The 26,115-nt window shown below is 43.2% G+C and overlaps 2 protein-coding genes across 4 annotated transcripts in view; both read right to left on the bottom strand.

Annotated features, from left to right (window-relative positions):
- Positions 1-1,562: 1,562 nt before the first annotated feature.
- On the bottom strand, positions 1,563-17,784 carry TAL2 (TAL bHLH transcription factor 2). Of its 2 annotated transcripts, none has more exons than XM_059925234.1 (2): positions 17,697-17,784; positions 1,563-4,634 (listed from the first exon to the last, which is right to left on the bottom strand). In XM_059925234.1, the coding sequence occupies exons 1-2, from the start codon at positions 17,726-17,728 to the stop codon at positions 4,307-4,309; spliced, it is 360 nt and encodes a 119-aa protein (XP_059781217.1). In that variant the 5' UTR covers positions 17,729-17,784; the 3' UTR covers positions 1,563-4,306. The 2 variants fall into 2 exon arrangements, with proteins under 2 accessions (XP_059781217.1, XP_059781218.1); XM_059925235.1 differs by lacking the exon at positions 17,697-17,784 and adding an exon at positions 9,768-9,839.
- The window catches only part of FKTN (fukutin), a 99,690-nt gene continuing 78,129 nt past the window's right edge, over positions 4,555-26,115 (bottom strand). Inside the window, exon 11 of one of the 2 annotated variants that reach the window (XM_059925231.1) lies at positions 4,555-4,634. In XM_059925231.1, the coding sequence (XP_059781214.1) occupies positions 4,621-4,634 (14 nt within the window). In that variant the 3' untranslated portion in view covers positions 4,555-4,620. Of the gene's footprint in view, positions 4,635-17,723; positions 17,803-26,115 lie in introns of those variants that run through there. The other variant, XM_059925230.1, reaches the window with a different exon arrangement.

The raw sequence follows: 26,115 nt of genomic DNA, 5'->3' as shown, positions 1-26,115 counted from the left end.
CAAGCCATTCTTGGCTGGTGAAACCTCATCAGGCAGGTGTTGCAAGGGCCTTGGTGAATGGATATTTTGAGAAACAAACTTTTAAGAAAAGCTTTAGGGATAGACACATACACACTACTATATATAAAATAAATAACTGATGAGGACCTACTGTATAGCACAGGGAACTCTACTCAATGCTCTGTAATGGCCCAGATGGGAAAAGAATCTAAAAAAGAGTGGATATATGTATATGTATAACTGATTCACTTTGCTGTACACCTGAAACTAACACAACATTGTAAATCAACTATACTCCAATAAAAATTTTAAAAAAAAAAGAAGAGCTTTAGACTTGCGATTTCTCAGGAAAATTCAGCCTGTTCAAGTTGCATTTCAGTGTCATCTTTCAGGGGAGGCTAGAGGAGTATTCTTAATGGAGCTAGTCTTGATATAGTTTTCTCATTTTAAAAGTGAGGTCACTGGCAGGGCTGTTGTGAAGACTCAATGTTATAAACTGTCACTGCCCTCAAGGAGATCTTATCTTGTTGCTGGGGACAGAATATGCACAAGATGTATATAACACAGGGGAGAGGAAGTAAGGGTCTTGAAGCATATAAGAGGATTCTACAAAAGGAGACATTAGACTGAGTGGTGGAAATCTAGGAGGACTTCATGTAAGATGGTGTTTAAGATGAGTCAAGCTTCCTGAAGGAGTGGTACTTAAGATCAGTCATGAAGGATTTTAGCAAGTGGAATTTAGTGCAAGCAGATGGACTCACAAGAGTAAAGTCAGAGGTATTAGAGTTTGGCCTGTTGGACCAACAAGTGAAGTGGTTTCATTAGCATGCATAATATATTTAGGCAATTGTGGAAGGTAAAGGGAATAGTACATTGAGCCAGGCTGCAGAGGGCCTGGTTTGCTGGGGTATGGCATCTGTCTCAGTCTGGTGGACAAGACACTGAAGGTTTGATAGCAGGGGACGACCTGACCATAGCTGTGATTTGAGAAGGACAGTTAGGAAGCTGTGTGAAAGATGAAGCGAAGGGAGGGACTAATTAGGGGATGCTAGATTTTTTTTAAAAATAAATTTATTTATTTATTTATTTTTGGCTGTGTTGGGTCTTCGTTGCTGTGCACGGGCTTTCTCTAGTTGCAGTGACCAGGGGCTACTCTTCGTTGCAGTGCGTGGGCTTCTAGCTGTGGTGGCTTCTCTTGTTGCAGTGCATGGGCTTCAGTAGTTGTGGCATGCGGACGCAGTAGTTGTGGCTTGCGGGCTCTAGAGCTCAGGCTCAGTAGTTGTGGCACATGGGCTTAGTTGCTCCCCGGCATGTGGGATCTTCCCAGGCCAGGGCTCGAACCCGTGTCCCTTGCATTGGCAGGTAGATTCTTAACCACTGCACCACCAGGGAAGCCCTAGATTTTTTTTTTAGACTCAAGATAACAGGGGGAGTGGGGTTCAAAGGATGGACAGAATGGGTGGATGTGCTTAGTAAATTTGTGAAATACTTTCTAAAAAAAAAAAAACAATTTCTTTTCTTAAATAATTTATTTTCAATAAATTAATAGTTAAATAGCAATTTAGAATCAATGATTACAAACTCACAAAACACATCACCAAATAAAATCTTTGGTCAGTACCTCTAATCACATTCTACAAAGCACAATAATTCAATTTCAATTAAAAGGCATATGAAGATCACTAACACTATTGAAAAGAGATGAGCCTAATAATGAGGTGCTTGGCCATTTTCAATCCTAAAATCCTTAGTGGCTGAACAGGGCTGTAGAAAGGCTGGACGTGCTGGCTCAGAAGATCTCACACTATGTCCTGGGTTGCACTAATTGTCCATGTGACCTCTGGAAAGTCACTTCAAAACCCTCTGGACTGTTTTCTCCTCTGTAAAAGGAGGAGTAGAATTAGCCAATCTAATGATCTGTATAAATAAATGGGCCTGTTTATACTTGGCTTCCGGAAGTTTCCAGTGGTGCCCATAGTGGAACAAACACTTGTTTTCAAATAACAGAGTAGCATAAATGATATAACCTGTCTAAATTTTTCTTTTGGGTTCAAATGGTCCATAAAGAGATGTACCATCAGTGAACTAGAATTCATTTGAACCATAAATTCTTACTACTGTAATCACCAAGCCGTAAGTACAGGCCACCAAGAAGGCTGTGGAGTGATTTTAGAATTAGCTTCCAATCTCACAGATACCTTGGCAAGGTTTTGGTCCATATAACTACAATTCCTTTTGACAGTCACTTTAACCTAACACAACTTGATAGGCCAAAATCCAACTCGCAAAAGAAATCATTTAAGAGATGAATTACATTAAGTAATATTTTAAATGTTTATTCATTTATCGTAGGAATTTCCTATAGGGTTTCTTTAAATAACTGTTCCCTCATTTAGTTTAATGATACTCAATCTCCTCACGACTTTTTGGTGGTACTCGGTTACTTTTCAGTGGAAAGGCCCTCTGTGCACAACAGACATGGCCCCAGCAGCAGAGAAGTGCACTCATTCTGAGAAGAGCAGTAAAATCCTGTGTTCAGGCAAAGAGGTCTTCTCTGCCTTCCTCAGCAACGTGAGGCTAATATAAAAATGCTGTCAAAAGTGTTACTTTGAGTTAATGCCAGATGAGAGAATAAGCAATGTTACTCAATTGAAAAACTGTCATCAAAGCTTCGAGATGTACTATCACCTGGTAGTTTGGGGACAAATTTAAGTCCACATAAGCTCATGAGAAAGAAATGCAAATTCGGGGGAAATCCCCTGGTCTCTGTGCTTATGTGTTTCCCAGGACTATTCTGGGTCTGTGGGGACATTTATTGAATGCAGTTTAAAGAAAGGACCTACACGGAAAATGCATTGTTTCTGATACATGTGTTGTTCTACAAGTGTCAATGCCGTGTAGAGTTTAAAGACATTATGACCTTGCTATTTTGGGAGAATGAGATTTTGAGGGCGCCTCATCCAGATTTCTTCTAATCACCAAACCAAAGAGGCTCATTTCAGCCTTTCATAAATCAAATACCTTCCTTCTAGAGTGGCAGAAAATTTAAATTCCTCTATTGTGTATACATAATCTCAAATCCATCTATTTCCTACCTGTAGTTCAGACGGTTTTAAAACCAATGTACCACCAAGAACTTTGGGGAAATAAAATGTCCCAGAGGCAATCAAATGACATTATTTGTATTCTGGGCTCAACTATGGGATTCATTTTTGAATCTAAGCATCATCAGGGTGGCACATGGTGGTGAGTTCTGCCAGATCCACGCTGTTTCACTCGTTTGTGGGTACCACCTCTCCCAGCGTAAGACTGAGCTAATGCTCCATAGCAGGGAAAACAAATCACATGTTCATTAATTCATTAGAGTCTGGTATTAACATTCCTATTGTCTACTCTAAATCTTTTGTTAAGCTCTCTGTTAAATGAGCTGTTAAATGGTAATATTTAGATTTTCATCATTATATTTGAATTTTACAGGTCTTAAGTCAGCAGAAACTCAGGCTAAATTAAAAGTTTTGATACCTGACATGTGAAACTAAGGGGTTAGAAAACCTATTTTAGCTAGCTGTTTTTCATAAGAAAACTATGAACTCTCATAAATTATCAAGTCCTTTCCTCTCACAGGTATAATCTACCATTTGACTTTAGAGATAACATATATATACACAGCCCTATGCAAGTGACACCTCACATGTCCATAGAGATAAAGGATGCAGAGCTCTTCCACAGGTATCTGCTGCCTTCCTGTGGTCCTCACATGTCAGGAGGGTCTTTTCTTCACAGATGTTCCTGCAAGTCTCCAGGATGGTTTCTGCAAGGGCTATCTTTTCATTTGTCTTAACGTTGTTCACCCTTGATCAAATATGCCTCATTTTTCAAAACAAACTTTAAAATATGTTCGCAGGGAAGCATTTTCTACTCATCCATCTGAGATCCATTTTGAGAAAACTTTCTTATAACTGAAAACATACTGAGTAAAACAGTGATTTTCAAACCAGTTTTTAACCTAAGGGTCTTTTTTTTTTTTTTTTCAAACAACATCTTATGCAGAGCCCAGATCTATAACATAGACAGAGACAGGCTGATCTTACTGAAGCCCTGGGGGTGGGGGGTGACAGACTCCCAAGCCACGTTCCTCATGGTCTCCTTTCAGCATCCTGAAGCCGACCCTGAGCCACCTCCTATGAAGCTTAAATTCATGCCTCACAAATTATTCATCAAGTTGACTCTGGAACATGCAAAAGGCTGTCGACAGCTAGTTACTTCTGAACCAGTGCTGCCTGGGGTGACCACAGCCAGAGCCCCACTACGGAATGTGGTGGCTTGGGCTGGATGATGGAACCTGGTAATCACCAAGGAGAGTCCTGTCCGGCAGGTGGGGTCCTTGGGGGAAGAGGCCCAGAATATTTCCTGGAGCAGCCACTCCCGTTTGCTGTAGGCTTTGCTCCCCCAAGACCTTCACCAGGAAGTTGATATACCTCATTGCCAGGCGAAGCGTTTCGTTTTTGCTCAGCTTCTTGTCGGGAGGGTGAGTGGGGATGAGCTTCCTCAGCTTGGCAAAGGCACTGTTGACGTTCTGCTGCCTCCACCGCTCCCTGGTGTTTGTGAAGATCTTTCTGGTCATGTTGGAGTTCCTGAGACGAGAAAGAGAAAGGGCACTGAGGGCCAATACCTTGTCAGAGGCCTGCTGGGTAGCACATGTCCTGCCAGGAACTTGAGATGTTAATCTTCTCCACCCAGATCTTAGGAAATGCATTGCCTCATTTCCAGGTGCTTTGAATCTTCCTTTGACAAGGGAAGAGAACATGGCAGAAGAAAGGGCAGGATAAGAACACCTTCCTTCAGCGTTCCTCTCCCTGGTTGTTTTGAAGCCTCCAGTTAAGAGGTGGTTTTATCCTAATACCCCTATTACTTCCTTTATAACCAACTCTTCCTAATTGTTCAGAATCAGGCACAGTGTAGGATTGAGTACATGTGTGAATAAAACATATATTTGCTAATAGAGAGTTGAATATGGATTCTTCAAAAAGGGGGGTGCTGAGACCCTAGGTTTCATTAACGAGATAATATTTGGAGTGAAGAAGGTGATAGCACAACTCTCCTCTTAGCCGGCCGACCTCATCTGCAGGATTGGGCCCGCTGTGTAAGAGCTGAAATATCTAGACTGGACCACATTTAGAGGAGGATGAACAGGGTGATGAAGAGCCTTGAAACCCGGCTGCGTGAGGAGCAGAAGTGGGGTTGTTTAGCGTGACAAAAGAAGAAAAGGGGCAGGTGGGGGTGACGATTTGGTGTGGATGCTGCAGAAGATACCCAGGCTCTCCAAGGTTGAATATGGATGACCTTTCCAACCCTGGGAGAGGTGATTATTATCGCATATTGCCAATTCTTAATTGTGCTCTTTTTAACTTTTAGAGGCATGGGCCCCTTTGTTCAGGTGGCTTGGATTAACCTACGTTAATGGGAACCTTTATGGCGCATCAGCAAACGAGCCAAAGCCCAGCACCCAACGTTTGGTGCCCTTGGCTCATGGCTATCAGTTTGCCGCCTGCTCCAGTCTCAGCAACCTGGTCAGAGGGCCCCTTCCTGTGCCCCCAAAGAGTAGTAAATATTCCTAACTCCACACCTTCACACATGCCATCTTCTGTCCCTTGAATTCCCTCCTCGCTGTCTTCTTGCCTATTTCTACACATTCTTTAAAGAGCAGATCAAATCCTCCTTTTCATTCCTATAAAGGCTTCCAGGCCATCCCAGAGCCCCCCATGCCCACAGCCACTGGTGGAAGACAAAGGCTATTAGGAGAATTAAATAAGTTAATATTTGTAAATCACTCTAACAGTGCCTGACACAGAGTAATGGCTATAAAATTGTTGGGGAATAAATATAACAAAATAATAAATATATTTATAAATAAAAATGACTTGTGAGGTACTGAATATTCCTGGGGGGGTGATATCTTGTTTTCCTATTTGGTTATATTTCCTATTTGGTTTCCTATAGGTTACAGCCTACTGTAATCTCTTCGCTCTTGCTGACTTTGTTGCTTTATTTTAACCCTTCCTGTAGACCTGTTCTGTTCCATGGGTTTGTGGACATGGTTGGACTGGGTACTGGTGCTCAAGGAGCTTATTGGATGGTCTGGTGGAGGAGGCGGCACATACATAAGCACTTAAAAATCACAGCAGAAGGTCCCACACACCAAGGGCCAAATCCAGAGCTACACTTGCTGACTAGAGAAAGGTGTAAAAGAACCATGTCAAGACCAAAATGATTGGGTCAACGCCATTGAACTTTTCCCTAAGTTCTACCTTTTTCCTATTTCTTTTTTTGAATTTTTGAATTTTATTTTATTTATGTTTTTATACAGCAGGTTCTTATTAGTTATCTATTTTATACATATTAGTGTATATATGTCAATCCCAATCTCCTATTTTTATTTGGGCTTTCCTGAGGATATGAGTTTGTAGGTAAACATCCCGAATATCTGAGAAAAGTTATATAAAGCGCCATGTAGAATGTCGGGCACTTGGTAGCTGCCTCTCAAAGTGCCAGTTTCCTTCCACACCTGTTGTTTGTGTTAACAGCCCACGTTGCAGGAAGGAGTTGGAGGGTTAAAAATTGGCATATATGGTACAAAAGGGTGGGCTGTGATGCAGACCTGGAAAAATGGCAGTCAACCCAACAGGGAGCTCTAGGGCAAGGAGTGACTGTAGAGGAGACCCCACTGGGCAGAAATCACCAGATCCGGGCAGCGCTGCCACGCTCACTCATAGGCTGGGGGCTGCCGGAAGAACGGAGGCCCCGTCCTGAGGGCACTGCCACTGAAGGCTGTCAGCTAACTGCACTCCCTGCAGCTGAACTGCAAGTTTTTTCTTGAAGTGAGATCCAAGCAGCGCACCCCTGTGTGATCTCCGCGTGCACCCAATGCTGAGAACACTGCCGTACTCTCCAAACAGGAGTTCTGAGACCTAGCAAAGCTATGTTTGAGAAGGAAGCAGTATCTAGGGGATTAAGAGGTACAAACTATCATGTATAAAATAAGCTACAAGGAGATATGCCCCCCAGGACATTTCCCCATGCAGGTGCTTGTTGCCTTTCCCGCTTCTGCCTGGGTTGGAGAGGCCAGTGCTGTGCTGAGAAGCCAGTGGTGAGCAGAATCATGGCGGCTCAAGTTCACCGGCTGGCCTCAGGCTCCCTCCATCAGCCGCTTAAGTTTATTTCCTCGCTCTGTGGAGACACTCCTAGTTGGACCCATGATCCAAGACAGTCACATGCACTCTAAGCTTTACTATCAACACTTACTGACTCTACGTGCCAGACACTGTGCTCACTGCTGGACACTGAGGAGCCCACTGCCCTGTGACACAGAGAGGGAAGCACAGGGGCCGTAGGAGCAGAGAAACAGCACCTAACTCAGGCATTCTAGGGGGCTTCCAAACTGAAGGGGGTGATCCCCAAGGCCTCTTTCTATGCTGAAATGCCACAATGCCCTGCCCTTGCCTTTTATCTACCTAAGTTATTTCTAAATAACCTAGCCTTTGGATATACAATGAAAATATGAGCTTTGTCAGACCTGCATCCAACTCTACCTAAAATATGAAAGTTTGAACCTAAATCAAGGGGATTTAAAAAACTATTCAGTTTTGCTCACACCAAGGCTGGTTGCTTTGCAGCCAGGACTGTGGCAGCAAAGTCACTTTTAAGCTTCTCTTGTCAAAAGAGGCTTTAGCTCATTCACTAGTCCCATGGGGGGTCTTTTTCAAGCTGGGAAGAAAAGATTAGGCAGGATAAACTAACTGGTGTTCTCTTCTGAGAGGGCTCCATCCTATTGTGAGAAGCAGACAGAGGAAATGGGGAGAAGAGAAGGCTTCTGAAACGTAGCCTTGCCATCCTAGGACGTGCTTAATAATTACTTGTTGACTTATCCTCAAGTGTGTTACTCTCCTTCTCCACAGGGGGAAATAGAAATCAGTGATTTAACAAGCTGGAAAAACTCAAAGTAGAGGTCACTGGAAAATTGCTAAGGACTTATTAAATCAAAGGAAAATGGCATTTAGTGTTTTTCCTGTTGCAAGGACTGATGGCTGCTAATTCTTGATTCAGAGTAATTTAAGAACTTAAAAAGTACCCCAGATGCCAGAGAATCAGAGAACATCTGATAGATGTTGAAACAGGCGTGAAGTTTTTTTGTCCCAAGTCACACATCCCTGTGTGGCAGAGCCTGTGTCCCAAGCCTGAGTATTTATGCATCTATGTCACCACTGACTCCTGCTGAGTCAGGGTCCATAACCTTTTTTGTGCCATGGACCTTTTTGGCAGTCTGGGGAAGCCTAGGGACGGATTTCATCTCAGAACAATGATTTCAAATACATAAAGGAAAAAGCCTTTGGTTCCCTTCTCAGAATAAGAATTTTAAATGTATGAATTAAAATAGACACATAAAATAACCAATTATACTTCATAGGTATTAAAATAATTCTAAAAAGCAAGACAGTAATACCTGTGCTTCACTCTTAACACATTAAATAGATTTGTTACCATCATTTCTAAGTAGTGATATTTAAATGATTTTTTCAGAAGATCTGCAACATCTGTAACATGAGTTGAAAGTATGATTTTTATTGGTGACAAAGTCATCAGCACTACTAGTGCCAAAGTAGTTTATTACTCACATTCATAAATAAAGGAAATGCTAAATTTAAACTAAAGGTCAGTAGACATAAAGATGTAATTTTTTCCCACCTAAATATATAGAACGCCTGAATTCTATCCACACACCCAAGTGGGTGTGTGTCATGGGCCCCAGGCTAAGAATGCCTGGATAGGAGGAATGTCACGGTAAACTGAGTAGGAATATAGGTGTGCACCAACTTCTACTTATACTGTCACCACAGAAGGTAACAGGTTACTGGAGAAAAGAACAATTATGCCCCCAGAAAAGGTGCTGCTTTTTCGTGTGGGTGTTTCCTGGACACAGAGCCCAGGTCAACTAGAAAGGTTGCAGCACAGAAGTACAGCTAACATTCCTATGGTGGCCTGTCCCAGGCATTCAGACTCACACTGCTCTTTTTTCATAAAACTTTAAATTTCTCTTTCTGGCCTTTGGTCCTGTGTATTTGTCTCTTTCATCTTTCTTTTAAAAGTAAGTGGAAACAATGTCCAGAAAGAGGGTGGTGAAGGGTGGTTTACACAATTGCGTTAGGGGAAGGTGCCTAACCTCCAATACGAGGCACAGCTTTGCCTTTTGAAGTTACTATAGAAATAACACATGATAACTTAAGAAAAAAAAAAAAATTCAAGCAGTACACAAGTGATAAAGCAAAAAATAAAAGACCACCCTTACCCATCTACCTATTCAAACTCATTCCCCAGCAGTAGCCAGTTTGGTGTGTGTATATATAATATATGTATATATATACACACATATATATATATATCTTTTATATAAAATGTATGTATCCTTTAAAAATCAGAATACATACTATTATGCAATTACTTTTCTCACCAGACAACTCTTCTAAATAAGTACATTAACTATGAATGCGGGACTTTGGGTGCGCTCCCGGCGCACTGGGAGCGCCACCTGTTCCAAAACGCGCTCAACACCCGCGCCTCGCCGCCCACCCCGCCCAACCTGCTGCCCTTGACCGCTTCATTCCCGGCTTTTCCCTTTTTCTTTGTATAACTTTTGCTCCCCTTCGCCGGCAGCGCCTGCTTTGCGATGAAGTTCAGGCGTCCGGGAAAGCATCTCGGCTAAAGTTTCGCACCTGCCAGGTGTCCACGAGTCGCTCATCCCGACGCAGAAGCTGCCCTAAGCGGCCCTCGGAGACACATCCAGGGGTGCCCGGGCATCGCACACCAAGGCGCAGCAGCCCCGCCAACACGCGCTAGAGGACCCGCCAGGCTCCCCCGGAGCCGCACCACCGCCCCTGCTCCGCGAAAAGCCCCCAGGTTCTCTCACCGAGTCGCCTTGGTGGCTGCCACCAAGTCAACTCCACACCCCTGCCCTCCGCAGCGAGTGCGGCTCGGACTCGGGGAGCTGCGCCGGAGACCCGCTGGCCCACAAGCCCCGGCAGTGCCCACGTCCCTCTCGGAGTCCACGCACCTCCTCTCCAAGATCCAGGAGCCCGCGCCGTAGTCGTCGCCCTCGCCTGGGCGCCACGCCTCCGCTACCGTCTTTATAGGACACCGCCCTTTGTCTCGGGGACCCACGGGGCCCCTTTCTGACCCGGACTCCGCAGGTCCCTCCCTCCCCCCTCCCCCCACCGCGCGCCCGCTTCCCGGGACCAGCCTCCCTGTGTTCTAGAAACGGAGCAGAGGCGGAAGGAGAACCCTGCTTTGCGTAAGGCTTGGGGACGGGAGGCGTCCTGCCACCTACCCGGCCACGGCAAAGCTGGGCGTGTGACCTACCCACCCTCTTCTACGTCTACAAACCTCAGAAAGTCCATGCCACGTGGTTAACTCATCAGATGTCAATCATTTAAGGCCCAGTAAGTCTCCAACTGTAGTTCAAGAACCGCTTGCTTCAGAATCATGGGTGAGGGGAGGCAGATCTCAATACCCACAACCCAGACCACCAGATCAGGTTTTCTGGGGATGGGGTCCGAAATCTGCGTTTTTACCAAGTATCCCCGCAGATGAAGATGCACAAAGAAATTTAACAATCACTGCACTGGACAGATCCCCCGATTTATTCATCCCAGCTTCCAGAGTGCCCCAGGGACTTGGTATTTCAGGGCCTCCTCATTGGTCTTCCTGATTCTGTACTTTCCTCTTTCCGTCCATTCTCCAACATCACCCAGAATGATCCTATGAAAACCCAAGTCAGGTTCTTGTCACTTGTCACTCAAAGCCTTCCCCTGGCTCCCCATTTCACTCAGAGTTAAGCTGAAGTCTTAACAATGGCTCCCAGATTTTACCTGACCCCGTGTGTTCCTTTACTCCCCGGGGTGTACTCAGCTCTGGAACACTCCAGGCACCCTCCTGCCTCAGGGCCTTTGCACTGTCTGTTTCTACAGCCTGAAACACTCTTCCCACCAAGTTATCCAAATAGTTCCTTCCCTCACCTCCTTTCATTCATTCAGAAATTATTATTGAGTGTCTGCTATGGGCCAGTGCCTGTTATAGGCACTGGGGATACAACTTCAAACAAAACAGACACAAATTCTGCCCTCAAGGAGCTGACATTCTTCAGGTCTTTGCTCAAATGTCACCTTCTCAATGAGGATTCTCTGACCACAATATCTAAAATTGCACGTTCACACACACAGGACTCTTCATCCTCCTGCCCTGCTTTATTCTTCTCCTTAGCACTCACTCCCATTTAGTAATATTTTACCCATTTATCTTGTCTGTTTCCTCCTCAAACCCAGTGAACAGGCATTCTTCAAATGTTGGTTGATAAATGAATGGGTAAGTAATAAAATTCTAGGCTTCACACTCTCTGAAGGTACCAGCATAGGATTTGGCACAATAAATTCACAAATGCATTAAAGCTTAGTGGATAAGAGCAAAGGACTCTGGATTTGCATTACCCAGGTTGAAATCCCTGATGTAGCCATTTATGTGACCCTAGGTAAATCATGTAACTTCTCCCTACCTCAATTTCCTCATCTGTAAAATTTAGCACTGTACCTAGTACACAGTCAGACTACTATAAATTTTACTGTTGTAAATTGTATTATTGTTACAACTACTGGCTCCCTTCCTTGTGAGAGGATTATATAGCCCCTCCCATTGTCATGTGACTGGCAGTGCCTCCCTGTAGGTGAAGGGAGAGCAATTCCTCACTCCCTTCCAGGCTTGGCCATGTGACTTGCATCAGCCAATGGAATGTGAGCAGACTTGACATGGTGGTGATAGAACAGAAGCTTTAACAGCCAAATGTAAAACAGATAGCTAGTGGGAAGCAGCCGCAGCTGCACAGCACAGGGAGATCAGCTCAGTGCTTTGTGACCACCTAGAGGGGTGGGATAGGGAGGGTGGGAGAGAGGCGCAAGAGGGAGGGGATATGGGGATATATGTATACATATAGCTGATTCACTTTGTTATACAGCAGAAACTAATACAACATTGTAAAGCAATTATACTCCAATAAAGATGTTTAAAAAAAAAAGAGTGATTGCTGGTTGGGCTTAGTCATGAGAAAGTAATGTTTGGGGTTGCTCTCTCAGCCTGGAAGCCATAAAGCAAACCCATAGCCAACCACAGCCTTCACGTCACATGAGTGAGGAATAAATCTTTGCTGTTGTAAGCCACAGAGATTTTGGGGTTGTTTGTCTCCCTCCTCAAAAAAAAAATGCATACAGTTCTTATTATAAATAAAAAAGCTGTTGCACAAACTGCTAGTTCTCAGAGGGTAGGAAAGTGAAGAAAATTCTGTATCTGCCTTTAAGGAGTTCACAGTCTTTGGGAGGAAGAGGATATGACAAAAATGACTAAATACAAGATAGACAGTCCTGAGTGCCAGAGAGTATGAAATTGGAGTTAAGGAGGCAAAGATTCTAGCTGGAGGATCAGCAATTGCTAGTGGGAGGGATGCCATTTAAACTAGGCCTTGAGGCGGGGCTGCCTCTGACATATGTGGGGCTCGGGAAAAGGGTACAAATGGAGACTCCTGACCCATCCCCATTCCCATTCTTTTCCCACCCCCTTCTCTGTGAAGGGTCTTGTGTATATGACGTGGAATCCCAGCCCACACGGACCTAAGGAAGAGCCCTGTGAAGGTTCTGAAAATCGACTCAGGGCCACTTGAGCAGAAATGCAGGGGTTCTGGATATACAGAGTGTGGTATAAATTCAGGGGTCCCTGATACCCTGAGTGTGGTCTAGAATGTGGAAAATGGGCACCTGGTGGGCACTGGAGGAGGACCAGAGCAGGTCCATCTAAAGCACAGAATCCAAGGCAGGGGCCCCGATCACCTGGGTGCAAAAGTGGGAAATGCTGGATAGGAACTACACACGTATGAGTGGAGGAGAGGGCAGTCCATATGAAGGCAACTGTGTGCCTTGAACATGGGAGTGATATGTTTTGATTTACAGTTACAAGGCTCATTCTGGTGGCAGTCAGTGGATGGATTAGAGGGTGGGTTGGAGAGAATGAATGGGTCAATTATGCATAGGCACAAAAGGGGCCTTTGGGAACATACTCTAATATTTGCAGTGAGCAGCCCTGATTTGTCCTTTCTGCCATCTGTCTCTGTGTGCCACTGAGGGGAACTGCTGCCTCATGGTGCCTCATGGTGCCCATGTCTCCCACCCTACCTGTTGTACCTCAATCCTGATAGAGGGCATGTTGGAATTTAAACCAAGAACCTACATTACCCTTCCTCTCAGCCAAAAGCCTGCGAGGTAATATATTCTTAATGGCACATTCTACAGTTGTAAAAAAGAAGTGTACCAACTAGGAAGCAAGATTGGAAATGTGTGAGGCTAAGGTAAGCAACAGTAAGTGTAAAATAGGATCTGTGTACAAGTGGACGCGGACTGAGAGACAGGACGAGGGGAAAGATGAGGACTGTGGAGAAGGGAGCACAGATGTGCTGGCACAGTGCAACCAGGGTCGACATTTGTTTTCTTCTTTGAAGTTTCTTTCATGTTATTGTTGGTTTTATAATTTTTGAAATGGGGGAAACCGTCTTGGTGCAGCATTCCACTAGCAGTGATGCTTCAGCGTGATGGGCCCTCTCCCATCCTGGTCTCCCAGTGTGGAGAGTTTAGGGGCGAGGTCTTGCAGGGGAAGGGGTTGAAGTAGGAATTTACATAATCCGATTATGGGGGGATTAGGTTTGGGCAGCTAAACGCCTCTGTGTGCTTGAGCTAAAACCCTTACTATTCATGGCTCTCACCGCCCCCTGGAGAGACTGCACCTGCGGGCTCCTGGGGAGGGACCAGAGGGTTGGGGAGAGAAGAGCAGGTCCCTAGGAGGGCTGGGGCATTGTCAGCCTCTCTGGTTCTGCTGTCTTAATTGATCTGTCTGGATTAGCCTGTGAATGCTGGATCTCTAGTCCTGTGTGCTGGGGCTGTTAGCTTCAGAAAAGACGAACCTGAGGTTTTCAGAAGGGACTCCTGTGAGCCCAGGTGGTTGTGGACCAGTCATTTTGGCTGGAGGTCAAGCATCAGCTCTATCTAGTCTTAAAACTCCCTTCTTCCCCGCTCATTCTCAACCCCCTTCCCAATCCCCAATTCTGCATATCCAGGCCCCAAAGCATCCATCTATTTCTCCATTTATCCAGTCATACATTCAGCCCCACTTCCATCCATCTATTGTTAAGCTTCCATCAATTTATTCATCACATGAATTAGCTGGTTCTTGATAGTTAATAAAATTTACTAGTAAATCCTAGATAGATTTTGTTCCTTCAAGTGTGCTACCTTGCAAGGCAATTTTGGTACTTTGACATATGAACTTTGACATTTTCACATTCATTAGTAAAGTGTTATATACAGTTATTCAAAGTGAGACAGGCTGGGACCTGGGCCCCTTTGCTGCAGTGCTGCAATGCTTCCACGTGGGCACACCTCTCCTCCAGCAGCAAAATACAAAGAAACTGTCTGGGACTAAAAATAACTGTGTGCATGCGCAGTTGGGACAAATCCTGGACAAAAGATACAAAGAGACCAAAAAACCCAACTGCCACTTTTGAGGATCCTGGAGCAAAAACAGGGTACTGCTCATGCCCTCTGCACACTAATATGTATAAAATAGATAACTAATGAGAACCTGCCGTATAGCACAGGGAACTCCACTTCACTATACAGTAGAAACTACACAGCATTGTAAAACAAATATACCCCAATAAAAAATAAATAAATTTAAAAAATAATTTAAAAAATTAAAAAAACCCACCACCTAAGGGGTGGGCAAAGCACCTAAGCCACCCCTCCGGCCCGACCCCTGGACACACCCCTACCCTCGCCCCATATAAGGAACAAGCTCGCTCTCCCCTCAGGGAGCGAGCAAACAAAGGAACCTGTGGTTTGTTCTCACTCCCTGCTGCTGCAGCAGGGGCCCCCATAAAACCTTGCCTAAATTTCTTCTCTGGCCTCTAGTCAATTTTCATTGATTGGGGAAGGCCAAGAACCCTGGTCGGTAACAAATGCTTTCAAAAATATCTCTGTATTTACATTATCAACTTTCTCATTCCTCATGTTATGTGTTTAGGACTTCTCTCTCCTTTATTAGCTTTGCAGAGCTTGTCCATTTTATTTTTCTCTTAAAAAACTACCTCGTGGTTCATCATTTTTCTGATTTTCTAATGTATTCATTTCTACTGTATCTTTATTTTTATTTTTTGGACTTTCTAGGTTTCATCTTTTTTTTTAATTGAGGCAACTGGTTTATAACACTATATAAGTTTCACGTGTACAACGTTCTGTTTCAACTTCTGTATACACTACAGCGTGCTTACCACCGAAAGTTTAGTTTCCATCTGTCACCATACAGTTGACCCCCCTTTAGCCATTTAGCCCCCTCCCCTTCCCCTCTGGTAACCACTATTCCATTTTCTTCATCTAAGTTTTAGTTTTTGCTTGTTTAATGTTTCACATACGAGTGAAATCATACTGTATTTGTCTTTCTCTGTCTGACTTATTTCACTTTCTACCATATCTTTATTAAATCTGCTTTTTCATTTGCCTATGTTTATTTTGTTCTTTCTCCATCTCCCATTCTTAGATTGTTTATTAATTTTCATTCTTTCTTGTTTAATAAGAAAAGCATTTCAGGCTATGAATTTTCTTCTGATATACCTTTGGTGTCATCCTTCACTTCCATTTGCAGTATCTTTGCCATTAGCCTCTAACATCTGTTGTTTATTTTAATTTTTCTTTTTGAAACTTTAAAAAAATTTCCTTATCGTATTTTTTGGTAACCATGTGCTATTAACTTCTAATTTTATTGCAGTGTAGTCAAAGGTGTGCTCCATATTGTTTTTGCTTTGGGATATTTATTAAGAGCTTCTCTAGGTAAAACATATGATCAACTTCTATAAATGATCCCTAGGTAATAGAAAAGGAGATATATCCTTTGAAAAATAAAAAAAATTTTTATATACATCCATTAAATTGATCCTCTATATTCAAGGGAATTTGGGTCTATTTGATCTGTTAGAGAGAGTTATGTGAAAATCTCCCTCTACTGTTTTGTGTCTGTTCCTTCCTTTTGGTTTTTCCAAGAGTGTTTGCTTTAAATCTTTACACCTTGAGATACAATGCATTTTGCACATAAAGACTCTTGGAAGTTTTATTGACTTAAGAGAATTGTGCCCTGTGTCAACATAAAATGATCCTCTTTGCCTTGCTTCTTCTCATGAATTCCATTTTGTTTTGTGATATTACAACTCCTGTGTTTAAATTTGCATTTTCCAAATAAAACTGTGCCAATTCTTTTACAACTAAATTTGTCAGTATGAGGGTGTTACTTTCGGTCATAGGTTTTATCTTTCTGTGACATTTTATTTGGGAAATTTAAATTCCTTTGAATCCTCTGTTTTTTTAAAAGAGCCCCCATCTCCATGTTGAATTCTTTAAAGCAAGTCTCATTCTAGTTTACTTGCTTTTGATGAATGAATGCAAGACAGCACTGACTCATTTCTCCAAACAGCTGCCTTCAGCTTGCCCTGCTTTCCGTCAGAAGTCACATAGCTTGTTTCTGTGAAATGAATGCTTCTAAGGCCATGGAAGGAGTTTCTGGTGATTGCTTAATTTGTTTTTTAAGGCGATGAGAAGAACATTCTGGCTGCTGTATGGAGGGGGCCAAGAAATGATGTGGGGAGACTAGGAAGCTGTGACAGGAATACAGACGAAAGAGGATGATGGCTTGACCTAGGGGGTGGCATCGAGCACCAACTCTGGGCCACACACTGAATTCTCTACCCCTATTATGTAGCACTAAGTACTAGGTGTCACGCTAGGCATTTCACCCAATTTTCTCATTTAATATGAGAAATTATATATCTTCATTATAAAGTTACATAACAAGGTGTTATCCTAGACAAAACAAAATATCACTCCCCCACAATTTAGCTCCCAAATAAATTTAGTATTTACCTAAATTCTAAAATGTATGCCCAAAGAAACAGGCCTTCAAATGCAGCTGACTCTGTTTTACTAGCAAGTTTTACACAAACATCTTTTCAGAGCCAGCAGAGGCTATAAATTCTCATGGATGTTAATGTCACTCCATTCACAGGACCCACAGGGCAAACAACTGATTAGCTCACCTCCTCTTCCCGCCTCCCCTACTCTAACCTCCCCTGAATGAAAAAATAACAGAGCAAGTAGCTGCTCTATGATGAAAGCGGGTGATGTGGGAAACCAGGGCACGTGGAAGGGAGAAATACATTGATGTGGCCCACATCTTTACCCGAGCGTTGGGAGGGATGAGAGCTTTGGTCTTCTCTCCTAAGGAAAGAGAGATCTGGCTGTTTCATCATCATTTGGGGACTTCCCTGAGGTCATTCCCTAGGCATGACAGAAGAGTAAAGATGCTAGAATCTTTAGACCAGAGTCCCTGAGGCACACAGGTTTCGTGGCCCTGGACACACTCATAGATAGGAACAACAAAGGAAAAAAATTATACAGATTTAGGAGGAAGCACACCTGCTGTCCACTGGGTTTTTCCCCCCTGCAGCACACTGTGACTTTCAGTGACAAAGGAGGAGAAACAATATTACTCTGTAAATAAGTTATGCTTACTTGGAAGCTTGCCACAGCCTGTTACCAAACATCCTCCATCTGAGAAGTAGCGAACGAACGTTGAATCTCAGGGATGGTCCTCAACTGGATCCACATGTAAGGAGCCCTGTTTGAATAAAGAAGGTGGGGGTGGGGAGAGTGATCCAACCACAATCCGGAATCAGCTTTGCAAAGGTTCCCTGTACTGTTGTTTAGCACTGTTCATCTGCCCCGTTGATGCCCTTTCTTCCTGTCTCCCCTCTTTTCTGTCTGCTAACCCAGTGCCTTGCCCGGGATAAGCACAATGATGAGGTTACTGGTTTGCATTTAAGTAGAGGAATTTGTTAATTGGTCTAGAGGCTCACTGCTGCATTGTAACTTTCTCAATTACACTTGCCACTTATTTAAGAAATAAAAAGCTGGTCAAATTGCAAAAACAAAAAAATTACTCTTCTGAGCCTGTTTTCTATAAAATGGGAGTAATAAATACTCATTGATGTGCTGTGGACTAAGTGGGAAAAGGTACTGAGAAATACCAAATGGAAAGCAGTTTTGTATAGAAGCTGAGAGGCTTTTCATTAGGCTTTGGAGGCAGACTGGTGTTTGAATTCCTGCTCTGACACCAGCTGCCATCCTGGGCAGGTTACTTAACTTCTCCCAGTCTCAATTTTCTCAGCTGTAAACTGGAAATAATATCAACTTCATGGATTACTGTAAAGACTCAGTGCACTAATGTACATGAAGTTAGTGACTGGGAGTAAATGCTTTAAAACGGTGGTAACAGGCATCTAATAAAATCATAGTTGCTCAATAAATAATCATTTTATTACCAGAAAACTCTATCCAAAAACGAGATGGGGAATATGAATACATGCCTCTAATTTTCCTCCAAAGGGTACTTTGATATTTTTCTTTCATTTGTCCAACTCAGTATCCTGGCTCTCACCTCTCTCCTTCCAGTTGCTTTGGGTCCTGTGCTACTAAGAAGCATTTATTTCCTTCCACTAATTGAAGCCAACATCCCAGGGCTGGATGGATTAAGGAGATATCAGAGAGGGGGGAAAGAAAAGCTTGCCTTGAGCATCAGGCTCTCTCTTCCAGTTAATTTTCGCTCTCCAGCTCCCAGACCCAGTACCCCTTGGTAACTGCCCCCCACCGCACACACACATTTCTCCACCAAGACACCTGGTGTTGAGGCCAGGCGGGTATTTCTGTCCAGAGCAAATGTTGACCGTCGCAGCAAAAACCAGGACACGTAACTGCCTCAAGTGAGTGGGCTTTTCTTCCCTTAGTTACCAGTTAGCAGGACGCACAGCCCTGGGTGTGCCCAGCTGCTGACACTCTAAAGACCAGGCTGGCTTGGCCTCAACTTTGTAGGCCTGGAGCTGTGAGTGCTTCTATTTCCAGCCAATAAACCAAAGTGCAGTGCGAAAGCAAGGGTGGTGAGGGTGGGCAGAACCAGGTACTGGAGAAAAGAAAGGGGTGGGATGCGACTCCCCTTTTCCACTTTACATTCTCTGCTCTTTGTGTATAAGAGACATGATTCATCAACGGGTCCCCTAGATGAGGATTTAGATGTTCTGTGGGCAGCAGATAAGAGTGCAGCCTTCTTGCAGAAAGTAAATTCATTGAATACTCCCCATAAAGTCAATAATGTCAGGCTTATCAGCTGTCCTCATTCCCCATGCAGCCCCGGGGGACCAGGACTTGAAATAAAGGCCAGAGCTCCAGGGGCTGGAGAGTGAAGGTACAGAATTGGGCTGGAGAGGGTCCTCTGTCTCCCTGGGCTGAGTTTTAGGCAGGTGGGGGAAATCTGCCAGGCCTGAGCTGCCCAGAGCCCTCAGCTTCCCAGACTGACAAATCCCAAACCAAACACATATACTGAGGGGATGAGGGAGGCACTCCCTGACCCTTCAAATCCAGCAGATGTTTTCAGGAGGCTCCCCTGGGGCATCTTAGGAAGATTAAAGGATGTTACTTTAAATCTAACCAATAAAAAACCTTCAGAGGAAACCTTGACTTCTCGCCACAGTTCTCACCTCTGCTTTTCATAACACAGATAATTCTGCACTACCCAAGAGCACATCCATCTCTTCTAGCTGGTGGAGATTTGGTTTCTTTGCAAATTGTCTGAAACAAGTGGGTTATCAGCTGAGGTTTCAGACCCGATTTTTGAGATTTACACTGTAGCTGAAGCAGACTGCTTGCTTAACAAGATACACCTGTGCTTGGCTCCCCTCCATTCACCACCCCTATGATCCCAGCAGATGGGGTCCCAAGCTTTCCTGGGGGGATAGGAGGTTGGGTGGAGAGGGTGATGTCAGTTGTTAGCAAAGCTGTGCTCCTAGTACAACTAGAATACCTCCTCTTCACCCTTTGGAGACCAGAGTCTTCAGAGATGAACAGACAATAGGGAAATGAGGACCAGGTTAAGACCCAGAATTGAACACCTCTACTGGGCCCATCTCCTTTCCTGGCTTCAGTTCCCCAGATCCCAGAGCTAGGCCTTGTGGTGTCCCCACAGGGAAAGCCCATCCTGTCCTGGCTTCTGACTGAAGCAGCAGGTGTAGAAATAGCTCCAGCCTCTTCCCCACAGCTCTCACATTGCCTGCACTGTGGTGCCCAGGCCTAACCCTGACTTCCCCAGAGCCTAAGACCTCACTACCGACTCTCCTGCCCCAATTCATCTAACTGAGCCTTGGTCCTCAAATGCCTGTTCTAATTCCTGGAGCCCCCTGGATAAGACCCTACCCTGGTCCCAGCGTGCTTTTCTGAGGCCGGCAGCACTGATCTTGAGCCCCATTTCCCAGAGCAACACGAAGTGCCCCTCAGCCTCAAGCACTTCCTGCCCCTGGACTCCCTGTGTCCGTGCCTGGCACTGGCTGGTAATTCCTAGGATTGGCCTTACCTGAGCCACCTGAGTGGCTTATGACCACCTGGTTAAGTCTCTGTCCTCTGTCCTGCAACTGTAGGGATCCCAGGGTTTTGGGGATGAGTCTGTGTGAACCTAAATTTCCCCAAATCCCTACTCCACCCTTGAAGGAGCTTCATGAATGTTTGTTGAGTCAATGAATGAACCTCGGCCCTTAGCACTGTGGCTGTGAGTAGTAATCTAGTCAGAAGTGTTTATTGAAGGCATCATGCTCTGATTCAAATAAACCTTCTCCATTTTCTCTCATCCATACTTTACAGCAGGATATTTAGTGCCTTCCCAGTCTGCTCCTTGCCCACCTTTCTAGTTGTATTTTTTACTATTTATCCATATATAGACAGATGGTCTTTTTCAATGTCCCATAAAGCCCATTCTGTGACTGTACTGATTCCTTCTCTTCAAGAATGCTTTCTTCCCTTTCTTCATTTATTCAAATTTTCTGTCCGCTAAGTCTTAAGATCCACCTGAACTTCACTGTCCCTCTCCCTGTCCTCCTTCCTGGAGTTTTTTCTAGCCTCAGGCCACCTTCTATAAAGTATGGGATCTTTGGTTCCCCTACCTAAGCCTGGTCTTTGAAATTCAATTCCTTTAAGTGTTATGTTGTTGTTGTTTTTTAACATCTTTATTGGAGTATAATTATTTTACAATGGTGTGTTAGTTTCTGCTTTATAAAAAAGTGAATCAGCTATATATATACATATGTCCCCATGTCTCCCTCCCTCCCACCCTCCCTATCCCACCCCTCTAGGTGGTCACAAAGCACCGAGCTGATCTCCCTGTGCTATGCGGCTGCTTCCCACTAGCCATCTATTTTACGTTTGGTAGTGTATATATGTCCATGCCACTCTCTCACTTTGGCCCAGCTTACCCTTCCCCCTCCCCATGTCCTCAAGCCCATTCTCTACATCTGCGTCTTTATTCCTGTCCTGTCCCAGGTTCTTCAGAACCTTTTTTTTTTTAGACTCCATATATATGTGTTAGCATACGGTATTTGTTTTTCTCTATCTGACTTACTTCACTCTGTATGACAGTCTCTATGTCCATCCACCTCACTACAAATAACTCAGTTTCGTTCCTTTTTATGGCTGACTAATATTCCATTGTATATATGTGCCACATCTTCTTTATCCATTCATCTGTCGATGGACACTTAGGTTGCTTCCATGTCCTGGCTGTTGTAAATAGAGCTGCAGTGAACATTTTGGTACATGACTCTTTTTGAATTATGGTTTTCTCAGGGTATATGCCCAGGAGTGGGATTGCTGGGTCCTATGGTAGTTTTATTTTTAGTTTTTTAAGGAACCTCCATACTGTTCTCCATAGTGGCTGTATCAATTTACATTCCCACCAACAGTGCAGGAGGGTTCCCTTTTCTCCACACCCTCTCCAGCATTTACTGTTTGTAAAGTTTTTGATAATGGCCATTCTGACCAGTGTGAGGTGATACCTTGCTGTGTTTTTGATTTGCATTTCTCTAATGATTAATGATGTTGAGCATTCTTTCATGAGTTTGTTGGCAATCTGTATATCTTCTTTGGAGAAATGCCTATTTAGGTCTTCTGCCCATTTTTGGATTGGGTTGTTTGTTTTTTTCGTATTGAGCTGCATGAACTGCTTGTAAATTTTGGAGATTAATCCTTTGTCAGTTGCTTCATTTGCAAATATTTCTCGCATTCTGAGGGTTGTCTTTTCATCTTATTTATGGTTTCCTTTGCTGTGCAGAAGCTTTTAAGTTTCATTAGGTCCCATTTGTTTATTTTTGTTTTTACTTCCATTTCTCTAGGAGGTGGGTCAAAAAGGATCTTGCTGTGATTTATGTCATAGAGTGTTCTTCCTATGTTTTCTTCTAAGAGTTTGATAGTGTCTGGCTTTACATTTAGGTCTTTAATCCATTTTGACTTCATTTTTGTGTATGGTGTTAGGGAGTGTTCTAATTTCATTCTATTACATGTAGCTGTCCAGTTTTCCCAGCACCACTTATTGAAGAGGCTGTCTTTTCTCCATTGTATATTCTTGCCTCCTTTATCAAAGATAAGGTGACCATATGTGCGTGGGTTTATCTCTGGGCTTTCTATCCTGTTCCAGTGATGTATATTTCTGTTTTTGTGCCAGTACCATACTGTCTTGATGACTGTAGCTTTGTAGTCTAGTCTGAAGTCAGGGAGCCTGATTCCTCCAGCTCCGTTTTTCTTTCTCAAGATTGCTTTGGCTATTTGGGGTCGTTTGTGTTTCCATACAAATTGTGAAATTTTTTGTTCTAGTTCTGTGAAAAATACCAGTGGTAGTTTGATAGGGATTGCATTGAATCTGTAGATTGCTTTGGGTAGTATAGTCATTTTCACAATGTTGATTCTTCCAATTCAAGAATATGGTATATCTCTCCATCTATTTGTATCATCTTTAATTTCTTTCATCAGTGTCTTATAATTTTCTGCATACAGGTCTTTTGTCTCCTTAGGTAGGTTTATTCCTAGATATTTTATTCTTTTTGTTGCAGTGGTAAATGGGAGTGTTTTCTTAATTTCACTTTCAGATTTTTCATCATTACTGTATAGGAATGCAAGAGATTTCTGTGCATTAATTTTGTATCCTGCTACTTTAAAATGGAAATACCTTTTTCCATCCCCTCACTTTCAGTCTGTATGTGTCCCTAGGTCTGAAGTGGGTCTCTTGTAGACAGCATATATACGGGTCTTGTTTTTGTATCTATTCAGCCAGTCTATGTCTTTTGGTTGGAGCATTTAATCCATTTATGTTTAAGGTAATTCTCGATATGTATGTTCCTATTACCATTTTCTTAATTGTTTTGGGTTTGTTATTGTAGGTCTTTTCCTCCTCTTGTGTTTCCTGCCTAGAGAAGTTCCTTTAGCATTTGTTGTAAAGCTGGTTTGGTAGTGCTGAATTGTCTTAGCTTTTGCTTGTCTGTAAAGGTTTTAATTTCTCTGTTAGATCTGAATGAGATCCTTGCAGGGTAGAGTAATCTTGGTTGTAGGTTTTTCTCCTTCATCACTTTAAATATGTCCTGCCACTCCCTTCTGGCTTGCAGAGTTTCTGCTGAAAGATCAGCTGTTAACCTTATGGGGATTCCCTTGTGTGTTATTTGTTGTTTTTCCCTTGCTGCTTTTAATATTTTTTCTTTGTATTTACTTTTTGATAGTTTGATCAATATGTGTCTTGGCGTGTTTCTCCTTGGATTTGTCCTGTATGGGACTCTCTGTGCTTCCTGGACTTGATTGATTATTTCCTTTCCCATATTAGGGACATTTTCAACTATAATCTCTTCAAATATTTTCTCAGTCCCTTTCTTTTTCTCTTCTTCTTCTGGGTCCCCTATAATTCGAATGTTGGTGCGTTTAATGTTGTCCCAGAGGTCTCTGAGACTGTCCTCAATTCTTTTCATTCTTTTTTCTTTATTCTGCTCTGCAGTAGTTATTTCCACTATTTTATCTTCCAGGTCACTTATCCATTCTTCTGCCTCAGTTATTCTGCTATTGATCCCTTCTAGAGAATTTTTAATTTCATTTATTGTGTTGTTCATCTCTGTTTGTTTGCTCTTTAGTTCTTCTAGGTCCATGTTAAACGTTTCTTGTATTTTCTCCATTCTATTTCCAAGATTTTGGATCTTCTTTACTATCATTATTCTGAATTCTTTTTCAGGTAGACTGCCTATTTCCTCTTCATTTGTTAGGTCTGGTGGGTTTTTTGCCTTGCTCCTTCACCTGCTCTGTGTTTCTCTGTCTTCTCATTTTGCTTAACTTACTGTGTTTGGGGTCTCCTTTTCGCAGGCTGCAGGTTCGTAGTTCCCATTGTTTTTGGTGTCTGTCCCCAGTGGCTAAGGTTGGTTCAGTGGGTTGTGTAGGCTTCCTGGTGGAGGGGACTAGTTCCTGTATTCTGGTGGATGAGGCCGGATCTTGTCTTTCTGATGGGCAGGTCTATGTCTGGTGGTGTGTTTTGGGCTGTCTGTGGCCTTATTATGATTTTAGGCAGCCTCTGTGCTAATGGATGGGGTTGTGTTCCTGTCTTGCTAGTTGTTTGGCATAGGGTGTCCTGCACTGTAGCTTGCTGGTCGTTGAGTGGATCTGGGTCTTGGCGTTGAGATGGAGATCTCTGGGAGATTTTTGCCATTTGATATTACGTGGAGCTGGGAGGTCTCTTGTGGACCAGTGTCCTGAACTTGGCTCTCCCACCTCAGAGGCACAGCCCTGATGCCTGGCTTTTGGGAGGTCTGAGGCCTTCTGCCAGCGCTCAGTAGGTGTTCTGTAGGAGTTGTTCCACATGTAGATGTATCTGATGTATTTGTGGGGAGGAAGGTGATCTCCACGTCTTACTCCTCCGCCATCTTGAAGCCGTACCCAAGTGTTATGTTTTAATCCTACCTCCTGTCTCCCCAAAGGACAGGCCTTGCACCTGTGCCCTTGAGGCCACTCTCACTTCTCATCACCAGTCCTCAGGACAGGGCCCTCTCACCAGGAATACTCTGAAATACAGAAAGGCTCTAATCTTACAGAAAAATTACTTGGGATTATCAGGAAAATACAAGTTCAAAGGTGGAAATAAAAGCAAGTAAAGATAATAATATTAATAGCTATCATTTATTTAACTTCTACTCTGTACTAAGCAGTATACCAGAGTTCCTATAATTCTTATAATAACTCTTACAGGCAGGTATTAATTTTAGCCCCATTAGTTGAAAAAAAAAATTGGAACTCAGAAGTTAAATAACCAGCCTGAGGTCACAAACCTAGGAAGTGACACCCCTGGATTTGCGTCTAGATCTCTACAACTCCAAAGCTCTTGTTGGTCCCATCAAATCCTCTGGATCTGCATCGTCCAGTATGCTAGCTACTAGCTATATGATGCTATTTAATTTAATTAAAATCAAAGTAAACAGTGCAGAAAAGACAGCCTCTTCAATAAGTGGTGCTGGGAAAACTGGACAGCTACATGTAAAAGAATGAAATTAGAACACTCCTTAACACCATACACAAAAATAAACTCAAAATGGATTAAAGACCTAAATGTAAGGCCAGACACTGTAAAACTGTTAGAGGAAAACATAGGCAGAACACCCCATGACATAAATCACAGCAAGATCCTTTTTGACCCACCTCCTAGAGAAATGGAAATAAAAACAAAAATAAACAAATGGGACCTAATGAACCTGAAAAGCTTTTGCACAGCAAAGGAAACCATAAACAAGACGAAAAGACAACCCTCAGAATGGGAGAAAATATTTGCAAACAAAGCAACTGACAAAGGATTAATCTCCAAAATATACAAGCAGCTCATGCAGCTCAATATCAAAAAAACAAACAACCCAATCCAAAAATGGGCAGAAGATCTAAATAGACATTTCTCCAAAGAAGACATACAGCTTGCCAACAAACACATGAAAGGATGCTCATCATCACTAATCATTAGAGAAATGCAAATCAAAAACACAGCAAGGTATCACCTCACACTGGTCAGAATGGCCATTATCAAAAACTTTACAAACAGTAAATGCTG

The sequence above is a fragment of the Balaenoptera ricei genome, chromosome 6 (genome assembly GCF_028023285.1).
Source record: "Balaenoptera ricei isolate mBalRic1 chromosome 6, mBalRic1.hap2, whole genome shotgun sequence".
NCBI lineage: Eukaryota > Metazoa > Chordata > Mammalia > Artiodactyla > Balaenopteridae > Balaenoptera > Balaenoptera ricei.
Note: the sequence above shows the minus strand (reverse complement) of the source record. Positions and strands in the feature narration are given on the sequence as shown.

Bases quoted from the DNA above. Each gene is read 5' to 3' on its own strand.
- TAL2 (XM_059925234.1), bottom strand. From the start codon at position 17,728: ATGTTTGGTAACAGGCTGTGGCAAGCTTCCAA. The intron at 4,635-17,696 runs GTAAGCATAACT...TTCTCGTCTCAG, and splicing joins AGGCTGTGGCAAGCTTCCAA to GAACTCCAACATGACCAGAA.